The 20,222-nt window shown below is 59.1% G+C and overlaps 2 protein-coding genes across 3 annotated transcripts; both read left to right on the forward strand.

The window, feature by feature from the left end:
• The first annotated feature begins 616 nt into the window (after positions 1–616).
• LOC110580239 (E3 ubiquitin-protein ligase TRIM17) lies at positions 617–5,047 on the forward strand. The gene is made up of 6 exons (XM_021689898.1): positions 617–1,045; positions 1,710–1,805; positions 2,177–2,407; positions 3,857–3,879; positions 3,971–4,071; positions 4,435–5,047. The coding sequence occupies exons 1-6, from the start codon at positions 617–619 to the stop codon at positions 4,980–4,982; spliced, it is 1,428 nt and encodes a 475-aa protein (XP_021545573.1). The 3' UTR covers positions 4,983–5,047.
• Positions 5,048–6,034: 987 nt separating this feature from the next.
• Positions 6,035–13,933, forward strand: TRIM11 (tripartite motif containing 11). 2 transcript variants are annotated; one of them, XM_021689891.1, is made up of 6 exons: positions 6,035–6,677; positions 8,635–8,730; positions 8,947–9,177; positions 11,832–11,953; positions 12,041–12,141; positions 12,602–13,933. In XM_021689891.1, exons 1-6 carry the CDS (start codon positions 6,270–6,272, stop codon positions 13,147–13,149), a joined length of 1,506 nt encoding a protein of 501 aa, XP_021545566.1. In that variant the 5' UTR covers positions 6,035–6,269; the 3' UTR covers positions 13,150–13,933. The 2 variants fall into 2 exon arrangements, with proteins under 2 accessions (XP_021545566.1, XP_021545567.1); XM_021689892.1 differs by having other exon boundaries at positions 11,931–11,953.
• Positions 13,934–20,222: the final 6,289 nt, after the last annotated feature.

Genomic DNA, 20,222 nt, shown 5'->3' on the forward strand with positions numbered 1-20,222 from the left:
TGTGTATACTGTGTGTGCGTGTGCACGTGCCCTGTGCATGTGTGTATATGTGTGCATGTGTGTATACCATGAGCGCGTGTGCACGTGCCCTGTGCATGTGGGCAGTCTTTGTGTGAGTGCATGTGTGCATACCGTGTGTGCGCGCCTCAGTGTGTGTTCCTGCAGTTGCACCTGCGTTCGTGTGTCTATGTTCTGGGCATGCATGCACACTACACCTTGTCAAGGAAGACCACAGTCGGTCCATAGTTAGAACAGTAGAAACACTTTGTTCAGGGTTATTGCAATAGGGGGAAAGAGATCCTGGCAGAGAAGTGGGTCATGTCAACATAGGGGGCACAAGTCAGGATTTATGGCCAAAGAGCAGAGTGGTGGGGGGGTGGGTCAGTGATGGAAAATCATGAAGAGGTGCCATGGGGAGGGGGATTCTTGCCAGACTGGCCTAACAGGATTCTTGCTCTAGACAGGTCAGTGGGGGGCTGAGGAACTAGGTCAGACATCATATTGGGGGGCACTCTAAACCAGCTTAGCATGATTCTCCCTAACGTGGGTGGGGCCAGCCAAAGACAGAGTCCCTGGAGGAGGGTGTGAGGGACATTGTATTCCTTCCCCAGGAGACATGGATGCCTTGGAACTTGCCAGAAAGCTGCAGGAGGAGGCCACATGCTCCATCTGCCTTGACTACTTCACGGATCCCGTGATGACCGCCTGTGGCCACAACTTCTGCCGTGAGTGCATCCGGCTAACCTGGGAGAAGGCCAAAGGCAGGAAAGGGGGCAGGAAGCGGAGGGGCTCCTTCCCCTGCCCCGAGTGCCGCGAGCTGTCCCCCCAGAGGAACTTGCGGCCCAACCGCCTGCTGACCAAGGTGGCCGAGATGGCGCGGCGGCACCCAGCCTTGCAGAGCCGGGACCTCTGCAGGGTGCACCAGGAGCTGCTCAAACTCTTCTGTGAGGACGACCAGAGCCCCATCTGTGTTGTCTGCAGGGAGTCCCGGGAGCACCGGCCCCACAGGGTGGTCCCCATCGAGGAGGCCGTGCAGGAGTACAAGGTGGGTCCAGGGCTGGGGGCGGGGGAATGCACGAGGGGGCAAGTGCACGCGTTAGAAGGCAGGCAGGAGGACGGCTACCATAACCAACAGCCCAAGTGTGGGACCGCGTGGTGAGTGTCTGTGCGGGCCCACGACCACGTGGGCAGCCAGGCCATGGTTATTCGGGAGTCTAGGCTGAAGAAGGCCCTCCCCAGGTCCATCCAGTCAGGGCTCCAGCACCGTTGGGGAAGAGAGCGCATCCTGGTTCCTGGGTGGCAGTCTTTGCCTTGTGTCCTCACTGGGCGGGAGGCTCGAGGGCACTAATCCCATTCCTGGGGCTCCACCCTCGTGGCCTCATCACCCCCCCCCCCCCGCCCACGGTCCTTCTTCCTATTCGGCCATAAAACTTCCCAGGAGAGGGGATTCAGGGCACCTCTCACTTCTCAGAAGTTTGGGTGCTCACTCAGAAAAGGGGAGCCCTGGGAAGGTGTCTTTCTGCCACTGTTCCTTCTCGATTGGTTCCAGCCCAAAATAACTGTTGCAAAGGGGCACGTTTTGGGTGGCGTGTGTCCACCCCCAGCACCCCCTCACGGTGTTCTTTGGGGGGTGCAGCTTCAGGGGATGCCGTCCAGATGCCAGCGTGTGAGGGGCCCTGACCCCACATCCTGCTGTCTGTGTCCCACAGTTGAAGTTGGAGGCGGACATGGGGTACCTTCGGGAGGAGATGATGAAGACGGGGAAGCTGCAGGCCAGGGAGAAACAGACCGTGGCCGAGTGGCAGGCAGGTGCTGGGGGCCGGGGTGTGCACACACAGCAGCCTCGTGGGGTGGGGGGCGGGGGGAGATCGCTGTCCTGTGTGGATGAGACGCACCCAGAGCTCGGAGGCCCCCCTAGAATCAGGATCCGGGACATGCGCTCGGCCCAGGCTGGCTGCGGCACGGACACGGGACCAAGGGTCCACTGCATACCCCGCCCGGTACCCCAGACGCTCCCACTCCTCCAGGGACGGCTCATTTTCTGGGGGTCGTCAGCGCCCTGGGGTGGAGGGCTGCCAGCATCCCAGCTGGTGGGTGCAGCTGGCCAGGAAGAGAGTGGACCCCTGGGGCACCAGGTCCCCAGGAGGTGCCTCACACCTGCCCCCCACCCCCGCAGGTGAAGGTGAATGAGCACAAGCAGCGCATCCTGCTGGAGTTTGAGAAGATGGGCCTCCTCCTGCTGGAGAAGGAGCAGTGCCTCCTCCAGGCCCTGAAGCAGGAGGAGGACGAGGTAGTGGCCAGGCTGCGGGAGAGCACGGCCACACTGGAGAGGCGGAGCCACGCCCTGGAGAGGCTCCTGCTGCCACTGGAAGACAGGGATGAGCACACGCCCCTGCAGATGCTGCAGGTGAGGCAGGCGCCCTGCTCACCTGGCCCGGGGTGGGGGGGAGCCCTCAGCACCCCTGCACACCTGGCCGGGGGTGGGGAGCCCTCAGCACCCCTGCACACCTGGCCGGAGGTGGGGAGCCCTCAGCACCCCTGCTCACCTGGCAGTGGAGGGGAGCCCTCAGCACCCCTGCACACCTGGCCAGGGGTGGGGAACCCTCAGCACCCCTGCTCACCTGGCAGTGGAGGGGAGCCCTCAGCACGCCTGCACACCTGGCCGGGGCGGGGGAGCCCTCAGCACCCCTGCACACCTGGTCGGGGGTGGGGAGCCCTCAGCACCCCTGCTCACCTGGCTGGTGGGGGAGGAGCTCAGGCCCAGGTGTGCTCAGGGCCGGCTGACTGCAGAACAAATATAAACAGGGAAGGCTCTGACTCAGTCAGCTGTGGCTGCGTAACAAAGACCACAGGCCTGAGGCTCCAACAACACGTCTACTGTCTCCCCGTCCTGGGGGCTGCCAGGTGTGGGCGGGGCTAGTTCCTCCCGAGGCCTCCTTCCTCCCTGCGTCCTCACAGGGCTGTCCCTCTGTGTGTTGTGTCCTAAACCCCGCTTCCTGCAAGGACTCCGATCTGCTGGGATCAGGGCCCGCCCTAGTCACCTCACTTTACCGTAACCCCCTCTGTAAAGACCCCATCTCCAAATACAGCCACCTTCTGGGGCCCTGGGGGCTGGGGCCCCGGCGTATGCATTTGGAGGACAGTCTGCCCAGGCCCCAGGCCCGCAGACTGTGTCCCTTCCCTTCCTAGCCCAGGGCGGTGATGGGGGGCGAGGGCTCACTGGCCCGGCGAGGCCCTGACAGCGGGGGGTGACGGTGGCTGACAGGTGGGAAAGTTGTCAAGCTCGGGGATCCACAGCAACAGCTTAGATTCCACACACGCACAGGCGTGTTGAGACACCAGAGGCAGATGCTGCCGCAGGGCGCGGACATCCTGCCTGCCTGGATTGGTCCCAGGGCTTGTCTGTCGTCCTGAGCTCCCGTGGGCTTTGGGCCCAGGGAGCCACCTGCTGCAGACAAGTTAGACAGTTGCCCAAACTTTGGGGAACGTTTTGTCTTCCATTAGAAAGCGGCTGGTCTGCAAGCTAATAGGCAGACGTCTGAAGCACAAAAGGCCCCATTCGATGGTCACCAGTCACATCCCCCCACCGCCACCGCCGCCCCACACCTTCATCGCCCCTCGTGAGCAGGACAGCTTCCAGCGTCCTCAGTTCCAGGGGGAGGGCAGGGGGCCCGGTGGCCAGAGGTGAAGGATTCCTGTGTGTGGCCATGGCAGGGTGGCGCTCTGGAAAGTGGGTACGGGGCCCCAGGAGAACATCATAAAGCCCTTCTAGCTCTGCAGACCGGAAATGCAGCCATGACACCCCACATTCCTCACGAGGCCTTGCCCATTTACCTCCCCGCTCCCTGTCTCACAGGACATGAAGGAGCTCCTGAGCAGGTACGTGGCCACCTGCGGGGGAGGCAGTGATGGGCGCAGGGAGGGCTCCGCGTGGGGCCAGAGGGGACAGTGAGACCTGTGTCCACTGGAGGAAGAACAGCCTGAGTATTCAGTACCCGGAGGCCACCCCTACTGTGCTGAGGACAGTCTGCAGGGTCCCCGGGCAGATAGAGGTGCTCAAGAGTTTTCAAGGTAAGCAGGGGCCCTGGTGCTCTCGGCTACTCCCCGCCCCGCCCCTAGTCACTCAGCGTGAGCCGCCAGTTGGGGCGACTGTTCCGTAATGGCCAGTCACGCTCTGGGCCCTGAGCTTCTGCTCCAGGGCCATGCTCTCCATTCTATTCCTATGGGGACACAGATGGAGACACCCAAACGGCCCCCTGACCCCCATCTCCTTAGCACCACTCATATGGACAGGTGGGGTAGGGACCCACGCAGGGACCCAGGCTCACAGCTGGACTCAGCCTTGGGGAGGCCTAGGGGATGGCCAGGGACGGCAGGGATGATCCGGCCCCTTTTCCCATTTTCCCCTTTTCCAGGCCCCGGGCCTGTCTGCAGAGGATGTGGTGCCCGACCCCACCACCGCATACCCCTACCTCCTCCTGTATGAGAGCCGACTGAGGCGCTACCTGACTGCCCCACTAGAGGGCGTGCCCCACAGCAAGGACAGATTCCTGGCCTACCCCTGTGCCGTGGGCCGGGAGACCTTCTCCGCGGGAAGGCACTACTGGGAGGTGGGCATGAACCTCACCGGTGACGCGCTCTGGGCGCTGGGCGTGTGCAGGGACAATGTGAACCGCAGGGACAGGGTCCCCAAGTCCCCTGAAAACGGGTTCTGGGTGGTGCAGCTGTGCAAGGGAAAGAAGTATCTGCCGGTCACATCCGCCCCGGCCCCTGTCACGCTGGCCGAGCCCCCCAGCCACGTAGGGGTCTTCCTGGACTTCGAGGCAGGGGACGTGTCCTTCTACAACCTGAAGGACGGGTCCCACCTACACACCTACACCCAGCCTGAATTCTCCGGCCCCCTGCAACCCTTCTTCTGCCTCGGGGCCCCCAAATCAGGCCAGATGGTCGTCTCTACAGTGACCTTGTGGGTGAAGGGATAGGGGCAGAGGCTGGAGCGGTGCGGGCGGCCCTGGTTTCCCGGGAAGGTGAGGTGGCCCAGCTCAGCACAGGCCACCTGCCAGGCTTACCTCTGGCGGTTTCACAAAGATGAAATATCCTGATTAAAGCAGTTAAATGTTAAGAAGCTATATTGACACGTGTTTCATAAAGGAAACTCTGAAAAGCCGCTGAGTTTCCTAGTGGACCGATTCTGAGTAAGGACATCCAGTACCAGGCGCGGTGTGGCGTGCCTGCCTTTAAAAGCTGTCCCTGGGATCCCCGCGCCCACCTAGGGATGGAGCCCGCGCACTGGCTCTGCTGACTTCGGGTTGTTCTACGTAGAGCCGCGGCCTCCAGGGTCCACCTGCTCTGTCTTCCATACATTCCATGTTTGCACCTTGCGCGGGTGTGTGTGTGTGTGTGTGGGGGGGTGATGGGAAAACGAAACTTTCCACGCTGATCCCTAAAAACCTCAAGGGAGGTTAAGCTGCACAAGCCGGGACGCAATTCAGAGTAAGGGTCATGGGTGGGAGAGACTCCTCTCCACCCGCCGTTCTCTGCAGTTTCAGGCGCATTCACAACCCTGCGGCCGCCGGGCACCCCAGAATCCCACTCAGTGTATGCCTTCCCCACGCAGCCCAGAGTGCCCGCAGGCCGAGCCCCTCCCTCCACGCATCCCGATCGTGCCCGGCCCAGGGGCGCACGGGGCACGGCTTGGGGCTCGCCGCCGCAGCCTCAGGCCCCCTTCGTCCTCGCAGTCGCTGTGCTGGGCGGGGAACCCGGCGAACGTGCGGGGCGCCCCGATGGCCCGGGTCCTGCAACCGGTTGGGACGCGAGGGAGCAGCGACCCGGAGCTACGAGCGCGCGCGCAGGCAGGGGCAGCGCCGCCGCGAGGTCACCGGGTGAACAGCCTCCAACTCTGTCCCGCCCGCGGGCCGCGTGACAGGCCGCGGCCAATCCGAGGCTAAAGCGGGTTGTTCCAAAGGAGGGAAAAAAAAAAAAAAAAAAACCAGCTGCTTCCTGCTTCCGCCGCGGCTCCTCTTCCTGTCCGCGTCGGGGAGCCCTGCGCCCCGCGTCCCCGGAGCCCTGAGTCCCGAGTCCCCCGGTGCCCTGAACCTCGCGACCTCAGGTGGCCTGAACCCCGCGTCCCCCGGAACCCCCGCGTGCCCGGCGCCCTGCGCCACGCGTCTCCGGAGCCCCCGCGTCCCCGCGCGCTCTCCAGAGTCCCGGCGCGGAGGCCACCGCCCGACCCGGCGGAGAGCGCCGCCTTCCTCCGCCCCACCGGCGCCATGGCCGCCCCCGACCTGTCCACCAACCTCCAGGAGGAGGCCACCTGCGCCATCTGCCTTGACTACTTCACGGACCCGGTGATGACCGACTGCGGCCACAACTTCTGCCGCGAGTGCATCCGGCGCTGCTGGGGCCAGCCCGAGGGCCCGTACGCCTGCCCCGAGTGCCGCGAGCTGTCCCCGCAGAGGAACCTGCGGCCCAACCGCCCGCTCGCCAAGATGGCCGAGATGGCGCGGCGCCTGCACCCGCCGTCGCCCGTCCCGCAGGGCGTGTGCGCCGCGCACCGCGAGCCGCTGGCCGCCTTCTGCGGCGACGAGCTGCGCCTGCTGTGCGCGGCCTGCGAGCGCTCGGGGGAGCACTGGACGCACCGCGTGCGCCCGCTGCAGGACGCGGCCGACGACCTCAAGGTGCGGGGCGGGGCCTGGCCGGAGGCCCGGGGTGGGGGAGGGGGGCGTACAGAGGGTGTGCGGGCAGCCAGTCCCAAACCCGCACCCTCCTGGGACTGGGCCACCAGCCCGGAGATCGGGGAGAGGCGTGCTCTCTGGGAGGCGCAGGCCCTGCTAGGACTTCCCACGGTGGGAGTCTGGAGGGACCGGGCAGGTGTGACTGACCATTGGCGGGGATGGAGCTCAGAGCAGGAGAAAGCAGGAGGAGAACCTTAGAGGTAGCTGGTCTCGGAGGGAGGTAGACAGACAAGGCCTCAGCCCTCAGAGGGTTGTGGGCAAGGCTGGGCTGTGGGAAGTCAGCCAGGCCAGGATGGGTGGAGGACAGAGCCATTGCCCTGGGGGTCAGGTGCCAGGGTTGCTGCGGCCACCAGGCTTGGTGAGTGGGATACTTGGGGCCACTTCTGCCATCCGACATGCCAGGGATCAGCCCCGCTTTGACTAGGCTGAGATGCCTCCATCTGTTCTGGAAATGCATGTCTTTAAAATCCAAACCAACCCTCACCCCACTGCTGAGAGCCTCGGGGCAAACACTCCCCCGGCTGCTGTCATCTGCATTGCTCACCGGACCTCGGGACTCCTGGAACCGAGGTATGGAGTGCCTGGGTGGCACCCTTCCAGCTTTGTGAATGTGGTTTGCATTTGCTCCTGGCCAGGAGCGTGTGTGTGCTGGGTGCTCCGGGGACATGGTTTGGCAATTGAGTCAATGCTTGGCCACTTTGTCGCTGTTACAGAGCAAGCTCTGGGACACAGAACAAACTGGTACCCGATCTGCATCAATGGACTCGTTGTGACAGATCTCTATAGTCTTGCTTACGACTCTAGGGCACAACACACGTGTGGGATACCCCACCCTCTGTGTTAGCCCAGCAAGTGCGCACTCCTGTCACTGAGCGGAAGGTGATCATGAGGGCAGAGAGTGACCAGCAGCTCTCCAGAGGCAACTCCCAGCTGGCCCGATACAGACCCTTGGGACAGCACTTACCCCTTCCTGTTGTAGGGGAGACAAAACCTTTTTCTCTAACCTGTTAGGTTCGCTGCACGAGGCTTGCAAATTAACCCAACAAAGGCAGAGTAACAAGTGAAAAGACGTACATTTTATTAGTCTTTTCAATCTCATAGACACAAGGGGCTTCACAGAGAAGAAGTGAAAGACCCAGTTAGACTGAGTTTTTGTTCCATGTTAACGTCGAATAATAAACTGGGGAGCAGGGGCTAGAGAAAGGAAAGGGGATTTGGGCTTCTAGCGCCAGGAAGACCTAAGGACTTGGGGCGGGGGGAGACTGATGGAAGATCAGGGTTATGCGAGTAAAAAAGTCTGTTCAGGCAGACTCATCTGTGACAAAGAGTCATCTGTGCTGAGTGCTCTCCCCTTCCTGGTACAGACAGGGAGGCAGAAAGGAGGAGGGCAGAAGGCCCTTCCTATGACGTCCTTGTGTCCAAAGTGGCCTACTCTGGGGTGGCACATTCTGACCCCTTCACGGTGCTGATGCCTCGCTGGTCTTCGTCCTGGGGATGCCCAGCAAACTGTCTTTACCTGCCCCCCGGGCGGGCTGTGCCTGATATTCGCCTATCCTGGGGTGCTGGGTCCTGAAAGCACCACCTCCCCGGCCTGGGTCCAGCTGGAAGTCGGACGGAGCCTCTAGTCAGGCAGAGCTGCGCCGGCTAGGGGCCTACAGAGAGCCCAGGGCAGGCATGGAGAAGTAAGGGGGCCGGGATTGGGGGAGGTCAGGACACGACGTTCCGGCGAGGGGCCTGGGTGTCCGGGCTGTGCCCTGGCTGGCTAACCTGAGGTTGTCGGCCGGTCATGCCCACGACTGTGGTTCCTGCCAGCGGACTTCAGGCTCTGCGGGCTTGACGTTGACGGGAGCAGGGCCCGGGCCCACACAGCAAAGGTCACTGTGGTCTCGCTTTCCCGCAGGGGAAGCTGGAGAAGTCCCTGGAGCATCTGCGGAAGCAAATGGAGGATGCACTGCTGTTCCAGGCGCAGGCTGAGGAGACCTGTGCCTTGTGGCAGGCAGGTGGCCCAGAGCCCGAGGTCGCGGGCGGGGAGCGGCCGGCACCTGAGCCCCCGCGGGGGGACACTGCGGCCCTCAGCGCCGCGCAGCTCCCGAGGCAGGAGCCCTGTTGCAGACCCTGCGGAAACCCCGCGTCGGGGCTGAGGGCGGGGGCGGGCCGGGGCGCGGGGTGCGGGTGGGGCAGGCCCTCAGCTGTGCTGTCCGCCCGCCCGCAGAAGATGGTGGAGAGCCAGCGGCAGAACGTGCTGGCGGAGTTCGAGCGGCTGCGCCGGCTGCTTGCGGAGGATGAGCGGCGTCTGCTGCGCAGGCTGGAGGACGAAGAGCTGGAGGTGCTGCCCCCGCTGCGGGACAGCGCGGCCCGCCTGGGGCAGCAGAGCGCCCAGCTGGCCCAGCTCATCGCTGAGCTGGAGGGGCGCTGCCAGCTGCCGGCGCTGGGGTTGCTGCAGGTGAGCCGCGCCGCGCGCCTGCACGCGCGTGCCCGTGAAAGGCGGGGGCGGGCTCGCCAGGGCAGGTACCCCTCGTGGGTCTTGCGCAGTGGACACAGGTCCCGAACCCCGCCAGCAGTTCGCGGGCCGCTCCTGGAGCCCGTTCGCGCTCGGGCCGGCCTGCGCGGCGGGTGGCATCCAGGGTGCATGGGTCACCAGGCTGGCTCCAAAGGTCCGCGTCCACTGTGTGGAGGAGAAAGCCTGGCAGGTGTCCCGTCGGAGCCCTGCATCAGCCCCGTGTCGCCCGGACACTCGGCCTGGCTCCTGACCCCCGGCCCCAGGCGGGAGTGAGGACGCTATGCGCTCTGTGCGCATCCCAGGGCACTTCCCGCGGGGGGTGGCCCTCCTGAGTCCCAGAGCTGAGCGGACCTCCAGGGACCAGGCAGAGGCTCTTGACGGCCCTCCTGGGGTTTGACCTTGGTCCTTCCACCGCTGCTGAGACCTCGGGTGGTTTCCGGCCTGGGAAACAGGAAGAACCCCAGGCTGGTGTCTGGGGGGAGTGAGGGAAGTCGGCAGAAGTAGGCTGTGGTCACTGAGGTGGGGTCTGGGTGGCCAGCCAAGGAGGTCAGGGGAAGTGAATGGTGCTGGAGAAGCCAGAGGAAGTGGAGGTTCTGGAAAGAGGAGGGGTCAGCCCCAGAAGTGAGATGAGAACCCCAGGTCTGTATGAATCGTGATTTGGGGTCTCAGCTTAGATGTCCCAGTGTGTGGGACATCTGCACTCTTGGATTTCATACTAAAAGTGACCCCCTGTGCCCCCGCTGCCCCTCCCTGCTGCCATCTGCTCGCCACTGCCCCCTACCTGCTTCCCACTGCCCTCACCCCTACCTGCTCACCGCTCCTGACCTGGGGTCTTTGCCTGGGTGGCCAGCTATAGGGAAGAGCCCCCCTCACCCCTCCCCCAGCCTCAGGGCTTCCCCTTGCCTGTGCTGGGGGTAGGGGTGAGGTCTGCGTGGAGGGGCAGGACAGCAGCCCCGGGCAGCCCCCCCCCCCCCCAGTTCACTGGTGTCAATAAGGGAGGTCAGGTGTGCCCACACCATCGGACCTCAGTGTTCGGTGGAGGCCCATCACAGGGAGTGGCCAGGTCAGGTTCTGGCACCTGTGGTGGGCAGGGGGTGTGCCCTCACAGAGGAAGTGAGGGTTTGGGTGACATCAGGAGGCCACACCCTGGGTCCCAGCTTCCCTTCCAGGCTTGCCGTGTAGCCGTCCTGTGTAGGTGCAGAGCCTTTTCCTAAAGGAACATGTGTCTCCCAAGGGGCCAGGTGGTGTACATGGAGGCCAACCCCTTTCCTTAAGGTTAAGACCCCTGCAGGACTCTCGGGGCAGGGAGGGTCTTGTGTGGTGTGTCCACACATACTGTTCCTGAGTGGGTTGGCCTGTGACAACAAGCACTATCCTCTTCACTTCCCAGTGCCCCAGAGTGGGCCACCCACCCCGCGAAACTACCAAGGACAGGCTCTTTCTGCTTTGCCTGCTGCCCACACCAAGCTCCTTGTGCCCCAGGCCCTTTGCACATGTCTCTTCCAGTCCTGCACTGTTCCCCTCACTGTATCTTCAGAAACCTGCAGTCTCCCTTTTCCTTTGAGGCCTTATGTGTCTTGTCGTACCCTCCCGCCAACCAACCCACACACAGACCATCACTCGTGTGTGTGCAGATCTCCCACCTTGAGGGAAACCCTCTATAGGCACCATGTCTTACTTACCTCTGCACCCCTGATGGTTGGTGCGTGGTTAGAATCTCCGCGGGTGGGCCGCCTGTGATTGACAGTGTGGACCGGCCAGGTACCTGCTGTTCTCGGGGGTTGTTCTAAAAAGACCAAAGACTTCCCATCAATAGCCAGTGTTCTAAGTAATTGAATGTCCCAGTCAGCTTGGGCTGCTAACAAATACCACAGGCTGGGAGGTTTAAACAACACACATTTTTTGTGTCCCTGTCCTGGGGACGAGAAGTCACAGATCCGGGCGTGAGTGGGGCTGGTTCCTCCGAGGCCTCTCTCCTGCCCGTGTCCTCACGTGGTCGGCGGCGTGTGTATCTGTTCCTTGATCCCCTCTTCCGGTAAGGACTCCAGTCATGCGGGATCCGGGACCACCCTAGTGACCTCCTTATACCTTAACCACCTCTGTAAAGACCCCATCTCCAAATACAGCCTCATTCTGAGTTCCTGGGGGTTGGGTCTCCAACATTTTGATGCGAGGGACACGGTTAGTTTGTGATGCTGAGTGAAATGCTTGTATGTGTCATTATGGGAGAGCAGAACATCCAGGTGGAGAGGCCTCACCTGGAAGGTGGGTGTGTCACGGTCTCCGGGAGGGCAGGCGGGCATGTGCGTGGGACCAGGCACCAGTGAGCCCTGGGAGGCGGGAAGCGCTGGGCCAACACAGACATGGCTCCCCGCTGGGGGACCGGGTCCCCGCCCGCCTGTCCCACCACCCAGGGGCGCTGGGGACTGCGTGGGTGAGCCGGTAGCTGAGGCGCTGTATCCTCCGAGTGTGCTGAGGGAGTGAGGGCAGGTCTGCAGGGCTGGCCGTGCCCAGAGGCTTTCAAGGGTCCCCGTGTCTGAGCTGCATGGGGGGACAGCCCATGCGTGGGTTCTCATCACGTGTGTGTGTGTCTGCAGAGCGGGCAGCACAAGGGTTTGGGGGCACTGTTGGCCGGGACGTGGGGAGGATCAGAGGATCGGGGACAGGCGCTGATGCCGCGTGTGTCTCTCCCACAGGACATCAGGGACACCCTGCGCAGGTAGGAGCCGCGGGCTCTCCCCGGGGAAGGTGGGCGGGGCGCAGGGTGGGGCTGCCCTGGGGCGTGACGCCTGCACCACCCCTGCAGGGTCCAGGATGTGAAGCTGCAGCCGCCTGAGGTGGTACCCATGGAGATGAGGACGGTGTGCAGGGTTCCGGGGCTGGTGGAGGCCCTGCGCAGATTCCGAGGTGGGTGCCGTGTGGTCCCGAGCGCCTGCGCGCTCGCGGGGCCCGGGTGGGTCTGCGGTAGGAGTGAACCTAGGCTCCCGGTTCACAGAAACCCCCGTGGGGGCAGGGGCTGTGGGCTGACGCGTGCAGGGGTAGCGGAGGTGAGACCCGAGCCCCCACCCGCTGGGGTCCAAGAGGTGCCAGAGCGCCTGCGTGCCCCCCAGGCGTGGGGAGTGCCGCGCGCTCCAGGAACTGAAAGGTGTGGGAAGATGGCTGTAGGAAGCCCCTGGGGTTTTTTCTGTCCTCTAAAGGAGGGCGCATGGCAAGGGAGCACGGACCACTTTCTAGAACGTTCCCAGTTGCGGGGGCAAGCCGGTAGGTGATTTTTTCAGACAGAGCATCGTGCGGCATGCTCAGCGCGCAGGCAGGGGTGCACGGGCAGGCCTGCTGACTCACGGGGCGACCTCTGCTCCGTCTGCAGGGGACGTGACCCTGGACCCCGACACCGCCAACCCCGAGCTGGTCCTGTCGGAAGACAGGAAGAGCGTGCGGCGCGGGGACCTGCGGCAGGCCCTGCCCGACAGCCCCGAGCGGTTCGACCCCGGGCCCTGCGTGCTGGGCCGGGAGCCCCTCACCTCGGGCCGCCATTACTGGGAGGTGGAGGTGGGAGAGCGGGCCAGCTGGGCGCTGGGCGTGTGCAGGGAGAACGCCAACCGCAAGGAGAAGGGTGAGCTGTTCGCGGGCAACGGGTTCTGGATCCTGGTGTTCCTGGGCAGCTACTACAACTCCTCCGAGAGGGCCTTCGCCCCCCTCCGGGACCCGCCGCGGCGCGTGGGCATCTTCCTGGACTATGAGGCCGGACACCTGTCCTTCTACAGCGCCACGGATGGCTCCCTCTTGTACGCCTTCCCCGAGACCCCCTTCTCGGGGACGCTGCGGGCCCTGTTCTCGCCTCTATCCAGCAGCCCGACCCCCATGACCATCTGCAGGCTGAAAGGCGGGCCTGGGGACTCGCTGGCTCCCCAGTGAGGGGGCCTCCCAGCTGCTCAGGAACCTGGGCATCTCCTGAGGTCCTCTGAGCTGGGGAAGCGCTCACGGTGCCCGGTGGATGTGCGGGTGCGCACTCACTCCTGCAAGCGTGTGCCCGCGTGTGCGGGGCCGGCTTGGTCCTGCCGTCCGGGCGGAGGGCCCTGAGACACCCGCGCTCACCAGCTCCGGGCCCTGAGCCTTGCGCGGCCCCCACCCCCCGCGGCCCTGGAGCTACCCCTCCAGAAAGCTGCGGCCAGGAGGCAGCTCCAAGGCCGCGCGCCCGTGTGCAGTCCGGCCCTGGAGAATGGGGGGCGGGTTGGGCTTGCCCTGCAGTAGCCAGGTACCCGGTGATAGGCCAGAGGAAGCTGGGAGCAGGACACCCGAGCACCCCCTCCCCCGAACACAGACCACTGGGGGCTTCTGGCTCCTGTTGCAGATAGAGCAGGTCCGTGGGGAGCAGGCACAGAAGCCCCCCGGTTTCCCTCCACGCTGCCCGGAGAACCCCCAGCTGGAGTCACCCTGGCAGTTCTCTCCTCGCTGGCCTGGGGGCCTCCTGACCCCAGAACTCCGCGTACCTGGTCCCCAGTCCTTCCTGCCCTGCCTGGGGGCAGGTGAGGCCTCAGAGAGCATCCCCCACACACCTTCTGGCTACCAGAGTCTGGGATTTGTCTTTGCTTTGTTCAGACTTTGCCTCACCCTCCCTAAAGGTCTGCCCCAGCTTCTTCGTACCACTAGATTGTATTTATTGTAAGGACTGTTCTCACAGTAAATAAACTAACTGTTGTCTGTAATCCACTGTCTGCAATTGGGGGGAGGGGAGGAAATGCCGGAGAGGGGTGACACAGAGGCAGGACCCCCAAGGTCAGGTTCAGGGGCGCTCTTCTGTGTGTTCATTTCACACAGCGGCCTCAGGAGTTGTGTTGTTTTTTCAGAGAGCCTGAAAATACTCTGCAGGCGCCATTGTGTTCAGTAGCTAAGTACTTTCCCGTGCACTTGGTTACACAATCATTCTCCCATTCTGGGGCTTTTTGCTGTACACACACACACACACACACACACACACACACACACACACACACACAAACACACACACACACACACACACACACACACACACACACACACACACACACACACCCATTCCGTCGACAGTTCCTTCACATTACATCGGAGAGTGTTTCCCCCGCCCCATGGACCTGGGTTCTGGCAGTTTCCCACCTCTCTCCAAGCAACTTCCCTCTGCCTCACTCCCTGAATCTGGGCGATACTGGCTGTTTTCCCCAGAAGCAAGATCGGGCTGTGAGGGTTTGGGACTTGCACGATGGCCATCAGAAACCCAGCTGGAGGGACACCCTCATGGGTAGGAGCACAGACAGGCACACGGCCACACGCGGGACACCAGGACGGACCCTCTGGAAACTTGCCTGCCCCCTTCTGAGGGCTTAGCTCAGAGCCCCATGATAAGAGATCAACAATAGAAAAACAAGTTCTCGACACCCAGACCTCGTGTACTGGGGGAGATGACCTGAGAAAACGAGGACCTCAGAGCAGGAGCCTGGAGCTGCAGCTTACGCGTGTTCAACCAGCACACGATGTTGTGGACACATGTCGGGATGCGTTAGGCTTCAAGGCACCAGCCCCGTGGAGGTAAACAGCGGTAGACGAAGGCTAGTTAGTACGATCCTGTGGGGTCCCCCAGTGCCATGTCCAGGCTAATAGGGTCTAGAGTTCTCTCCTGTGACGGGCAGTCCTTCCTGGCATGAAGGACAGAGACAGGGACACCTAAATTTACATCCTGCTCTTAGAGATAGAGGAAGGGCATGCTTCTCACCTGCCTCGAGCTCAAATTAATCCTCCTGCCCAAGTGGGCTACTTGCAGCTGTCACACTCTGCTACCCTGCGGCAGGGAGAACGAGAATAAGCTTCAGTGATGCCCATTCACGAGCGTGGACCTGAAAATCACATGCTTGCTCTTTCCATGTGGCCTGCCTGCTTGCCTCCAAGGACCAAGGGTGCCATCCGCTGTTGCAGATGGTGGACAGACCTCTCCAGCAGCATGCAGGCTCCTGCCTGTGGAGCTGATACCCATGTGAGGGGTGGGTGATGACCTGTCACAGATGTCCCTACTAGCAGGTGTGAGCCCCTCCATGACCCACTGACGAGCCCCTCCGCCGGCTTTCAGCCCCTCATGATGGGTGAGTGCTCTGGAGGCGGATACGGCAAGGAATCAAGTGCAGAGCCAGGATGTGTGGGATGTGGCCAGCCATCTAGAGCTTCCAAAAATAACCCTACACACAGCCCACCGTGTCCTGGAGTGCCCAGAAGCCTTACTTCCTGTTAGCTCAGCCGTCCAATGGGGAAACGGAAGAGAAAGCAGGTAGAAAAGAAAAGCAGGCCGTCTGGGTTGTGCTAAGTGGAATGAAGACAATATTCAGGAACGGGACGCCTACTCTAATCTTATGGCATTAGTAAGTACGGTAAAAAGAAAATCCAACACTAAAGCCAAACCTGCTGGGGCTGGCACTCAGTCTCTGCAACCCTTCCCCTCCTTCTGCACCTCTCCTGGTCAGTAGAGCATCCACAAAATGGTATTTTATTTATTTTATTTTATTTTAATGTTATGTTAGTCACCACAGTTAGTCATCATTAGTTTTTGATGTAGTGATCCGTGATTCGTTGTTGGCGTATAACACCCAATGCTCATTACAACACATGCCCTCCTCAATACCCATCACCAGGCTAACCCATCCCCCCACCTCCCTTCCCTCTAAAACCCGCAGTTTGTTTCTCAGAGTCATAGTGTCTCATGGTTCATCTCTCTGATTCCCCCCCCCCCTCATTTTTCCCTTCCTTCTCCTAATGTCCTCCATGCTATTCCTCATGTTCCACAAATAAGTGAAACCATATGATAATTGACTTTCTCTGCTTGACTTATTTCACTTAGCATAATCTCCTCCAGTCCCATCCATGTTGATGTAAAAGTTGGTTACTCATCCTTTCTGATGGCTGAGTAATATTCCATTGTATATATGGACCACATCTTCTTCATCCATTCATCTGTTGAAGGGCATCCAGGCTCTTTCCACAGTTTGGCTATTGCGGACATTGCCGCTATGAACACTGGGGTGCATATGGCCCTTCTTTTCACTACATCTGTGTCTTTGGGGTAAATACCCAGGAGTGCAATTGCTGGGTCATAGGGTAGCTCTATTTTTAACTTTTTGAGGAACCTCCACACTGTTTTCCAAAGTGGCTGTACCAACTTGCATTCCCACCAACAGTGTAAGAGGGTTCCTCTTTCTCCACAACCTCTCCAACATATTTCCTGTTTCTTTCCCTGTCCATTTTGGCCATTCTAACTGGTGTAAGGTGGTATCTCAATGTGGTTTTGATTTGGATTTCCCTGATGGCTAATGATGATGAACAGTTTTTCATGTGTCTGTTAGCCATTTGTATGTCTTCTTCAGAGAAGTGTCTTTTCATATCTTCTGCCCATTTTTTGACTTGATAAAGAACTTTTTAAACTCGGCACACAAGATGGTTTTAACAGACAAAACATCTGTCTTCTCTTGTTCCCTCACATGGAGACACCTTACTGCACCTAATCCGACAGCAGGTCAGTGACCTAAGCGATGTCCCGCTTCGCCCCGAGGCCTCGGGGAAGCTGGGTGGAGTCTCTGAGAGCACAGCCTGGATCTTAAATACCTTCACTGAGGTCTTGTACTTCACCTGCGGCACACGTACAACTCGGTGATTTCGCTCGCTTTGATAGCGTTGCGCACCCAGCAGCGCGCACCCCGTCACCCCGGGAGCGCTGGAATCACACCCGAAGTGGAGCCCGCCCGCGCCCGCGCCCCCCCAACCCGAGTCCGCACGACCCGAGGGTCGTTCTGGGGGTGCGACGGCGCCTGGAGTCCGAAGGTCGGGTGGAGGACAGCCCAGTCCCACCTGCGCTGCGCGCGACCGCCCCGCCCATCACCCCGCATCCCCCGCACGTGCCCCTGCGCTCCTCAGGCTCCACAACCCCCTTCACCTCGCCCAGCAACCACCCGCATCCTCCGCATCCCTGGGCCCCCTCCTCGGTCCTCCCATCCCTGCTTCACACCCCGCGCATCTCCCACATCCCTCCCACCCCCGCCCTTTCGTACCCCAGGTACCCCACACCCTCCCTGCTCCCCACGCCCCTGTCCCCCACGTCCCCTTAGCGAGTGCGCCCGCCTGAGTCCTCTGCACCCCCGCACTGACCCTGCCCTGCACAGCCCGACCAGCCTCCCGATGACCCTAGTACCGCCCTAGAATCCAGCTGTTTCAAGTGCACAGTCCTGGCCGGTAGATCCCTGACGGTTGTCTGCATGTTGCTGGATTCAGTTTCCAGGAGTGTTACGTTCGTGGTCGGTGACGTGGGTCTGCAGCTGTCCGGGGCTCTCGGTTCCCTGCCTTACTAGTTTCTGAGCCATCTCGCGCAGGGCTGCTCTTTCCTCCATCGTGGTTTTCTGGGACTTTCCAGAGAAGCCTTCCGAGTCCTCGCTCTTCTACTTTCTGTTCCTATATCTGTGTCATTGCTTCTTTCAGGGCTGTTCAGATTCTCCATGTCCGAAGTAACATTTCTCCTCTTTCATGTTTCATTTTGGTGATTTCCTTGTTTTTTCTTGGTCGGTAAAACTAACATTTTGTCAAAATGATTTTGACGTTTCCGGACAACTTTCCGTTTCCTTTGGTATTCTCTAGTTTTTTCTGTTTGTGATTTCCACCCTCGACATGATTCCCTCATTTTGCTCACTTTGGGTTTGGTTTGCATGTCGTTATCTCTGTTTCTTTCTTTCTTTCTTTTTTTTTTTTTGCTTGTTCTCCCTCCAACTTTTTTTTTTATTCTTATGTTAATCCCCATACATTACATCATTAGTTTTAGATGAAGTGTTCCATGATCCATTGTTTGTGCATAACACCCAGTGCTCCATGCAGAATGTGCCCTCCTCAATACCCACCACCAGGCTAACCCATCCTCCCACCCCCCTCCCCTCTAGAACCCTGTTTGTTTTTCAGAGTCCATCGTCTCTCATGGTTCGTCTACCCCTCCGATTTCCCCCGCTTCATTCTTCCCCTCCCGCTACCTTCTTCTTTTTTTTTCTTAACATATATTGCATTATTTGTTTCAGAGGTACAGATCTGAGATTCAACAGTCTTGCACAATTCCCAGTGCTTACCAGAGCACATACCCTCCCCAGTGTCTATCACCCAGTCACCCCATCCCTCCCACCCCACCCCCCACTCCAGCAACCCTCAGTTTGTTTCCTGAGATTAAGGATTCCTCATATCAGTGAGATCATATGATACATGTCTTTCTCTGTTTGACTTATTTCGCTCAACATAATACCCTCCAGTTCCATCCACGTCGTTGCAAATGGCAAGATCTCATTCCTTTCATATCAGTGAGGTCATATGATACATGTCTTTCTCTGTTTGACTTATTTCGCTCAACATAATACCCTCCAGTTCCATCCACGTCGTTGCAAATGGCAAGATCTCATTCCTTTTGATGGCTGCATAATATTCCATTGTATATATATACCAGATCTTCTTTATCCATTCATCTGTTGATGGACATCTTGGCTCTTTCCACAGTTTGGCTATTGTGGACATTGCTGCTATAAACATCGGGGTGCACGTACCCTTTCGGATCCCTACTTTTGTATCTTTGGGGTAAATACCCAGTAGTGCAATTGCTGGATCATATGGTAGCTCTATCTTCAACTTTTTGAGGAACCTCCATACAGTTTTCCAGAGTGGCTGCACCAGCTTGCATTCCCACCAACAGTGAAGGAGGGTTCCCCTTTCTCTGCATCCCTGCCAACATCTGTTGTTTCCTGACTTGTTAATTTTAGACATTCTGACTGGTGTGAGGTGGTATCTCATTGAGGTTTTGATTTGGATTTCCCTGATGCCGAGCGATATTGAGCACTTTTTCATGTGTCTGTTGGCCATTTGGATGTCTTCTTTGGAAAAATGTCTGTTCATGTCTTCTGCCCATTTCTTGATTGGATTCTTTGTTCTTTGGGTGTTGAGTTTGATGAGTTCTTTATAGATTTTGGATACTAGCCCTTTATCTGATATGTCATTTGCAAATATCTCCTCCCATTCTGTCGATTGTCTTTTGGTTTTGTTGACTGTTTCCTTTGCTTTGCAAAAGCTTTTTATCTTGATGAAGTCCCAATAGTTCATTTTTGCCCTTGCTTCCCTTGCCTTTGGCGATGTTTCTAGGAAGAAGTTGCTTCGGCTGAGGTTGAAGAGGTTGCTGCCTGTGTTCTCCTTTAGGATTTGGATGGACTCCTGTCTCACATTGAGGTCTTTCAACCATTTGGAGTCTACTTTTGTGTGTGGTGTAAGGAAATGGTCCAGTTTCATTCTTCTGCATGTGGCTATCCAATTTTCCCAAAACCATTTGTTGAAGAGACTCTCTTTGTTCCATTGGACATTCTTTCCTGCTTTGTCGAAGATTAGTTGACCATAGAGTTGAGGGTCCATTTCTGGGCTCTCTGTTCTGTTCCATTGATCTATGTGTCTGTTTTTGTGCCAGTACCATACTGTCTTGATGATGACAGCTTTGTAATAGAGCTTGAAGTCTGGAATTTGATGCCACCAGCTTTGCTTTTCTTTTTCAACATTCCTCTGGCTATGCGGGGTCTTTTCTGGTTCCATACAAATTTTAGGATTATTTGTTCCGTTTCCTTGAAAAAAGTGGATGGTATTTTGATGGGGATTGCATTGAATGTGTAGATTGCTCTAGGTAGCATTGACATCTTCACAATATTTGTCCTTCCAATCCATGAGCATGGAACGTTTTTCCATTTCTTTGTGTCTTCCTCAATTTCTTTCATGAGTATTTTATAGTTTTCTGAGTACAGATCCTTTGTCTCTTTGGTTAGATTTATTCCTAGGTATCTTATGTTTTGGGGTGCAATTGTAAATGGGATCAACTCCTTAATTTCTCTTTCTTCTGTCTTGTTGTTGGTGTATAGGAATGCCACTGACTTCTGTGCATTGATTTTATATCCTGCCACTTGACTGAATTCCTG

This window comes from Neomonachus schauinslandi, chromosome 7, assembly GCF_002201575.2.
Source record: "Neomonachus schauinslandi chromosome 7, ASM220157v2, whole genome shotgun sequence".
Classification (NCBI taxonomy): Eukaryota; Metazoa; Chordata; class Mammalia; order Carnivora; family Phocidae; genus Neomonachus; species Neomonachus schauinslandi.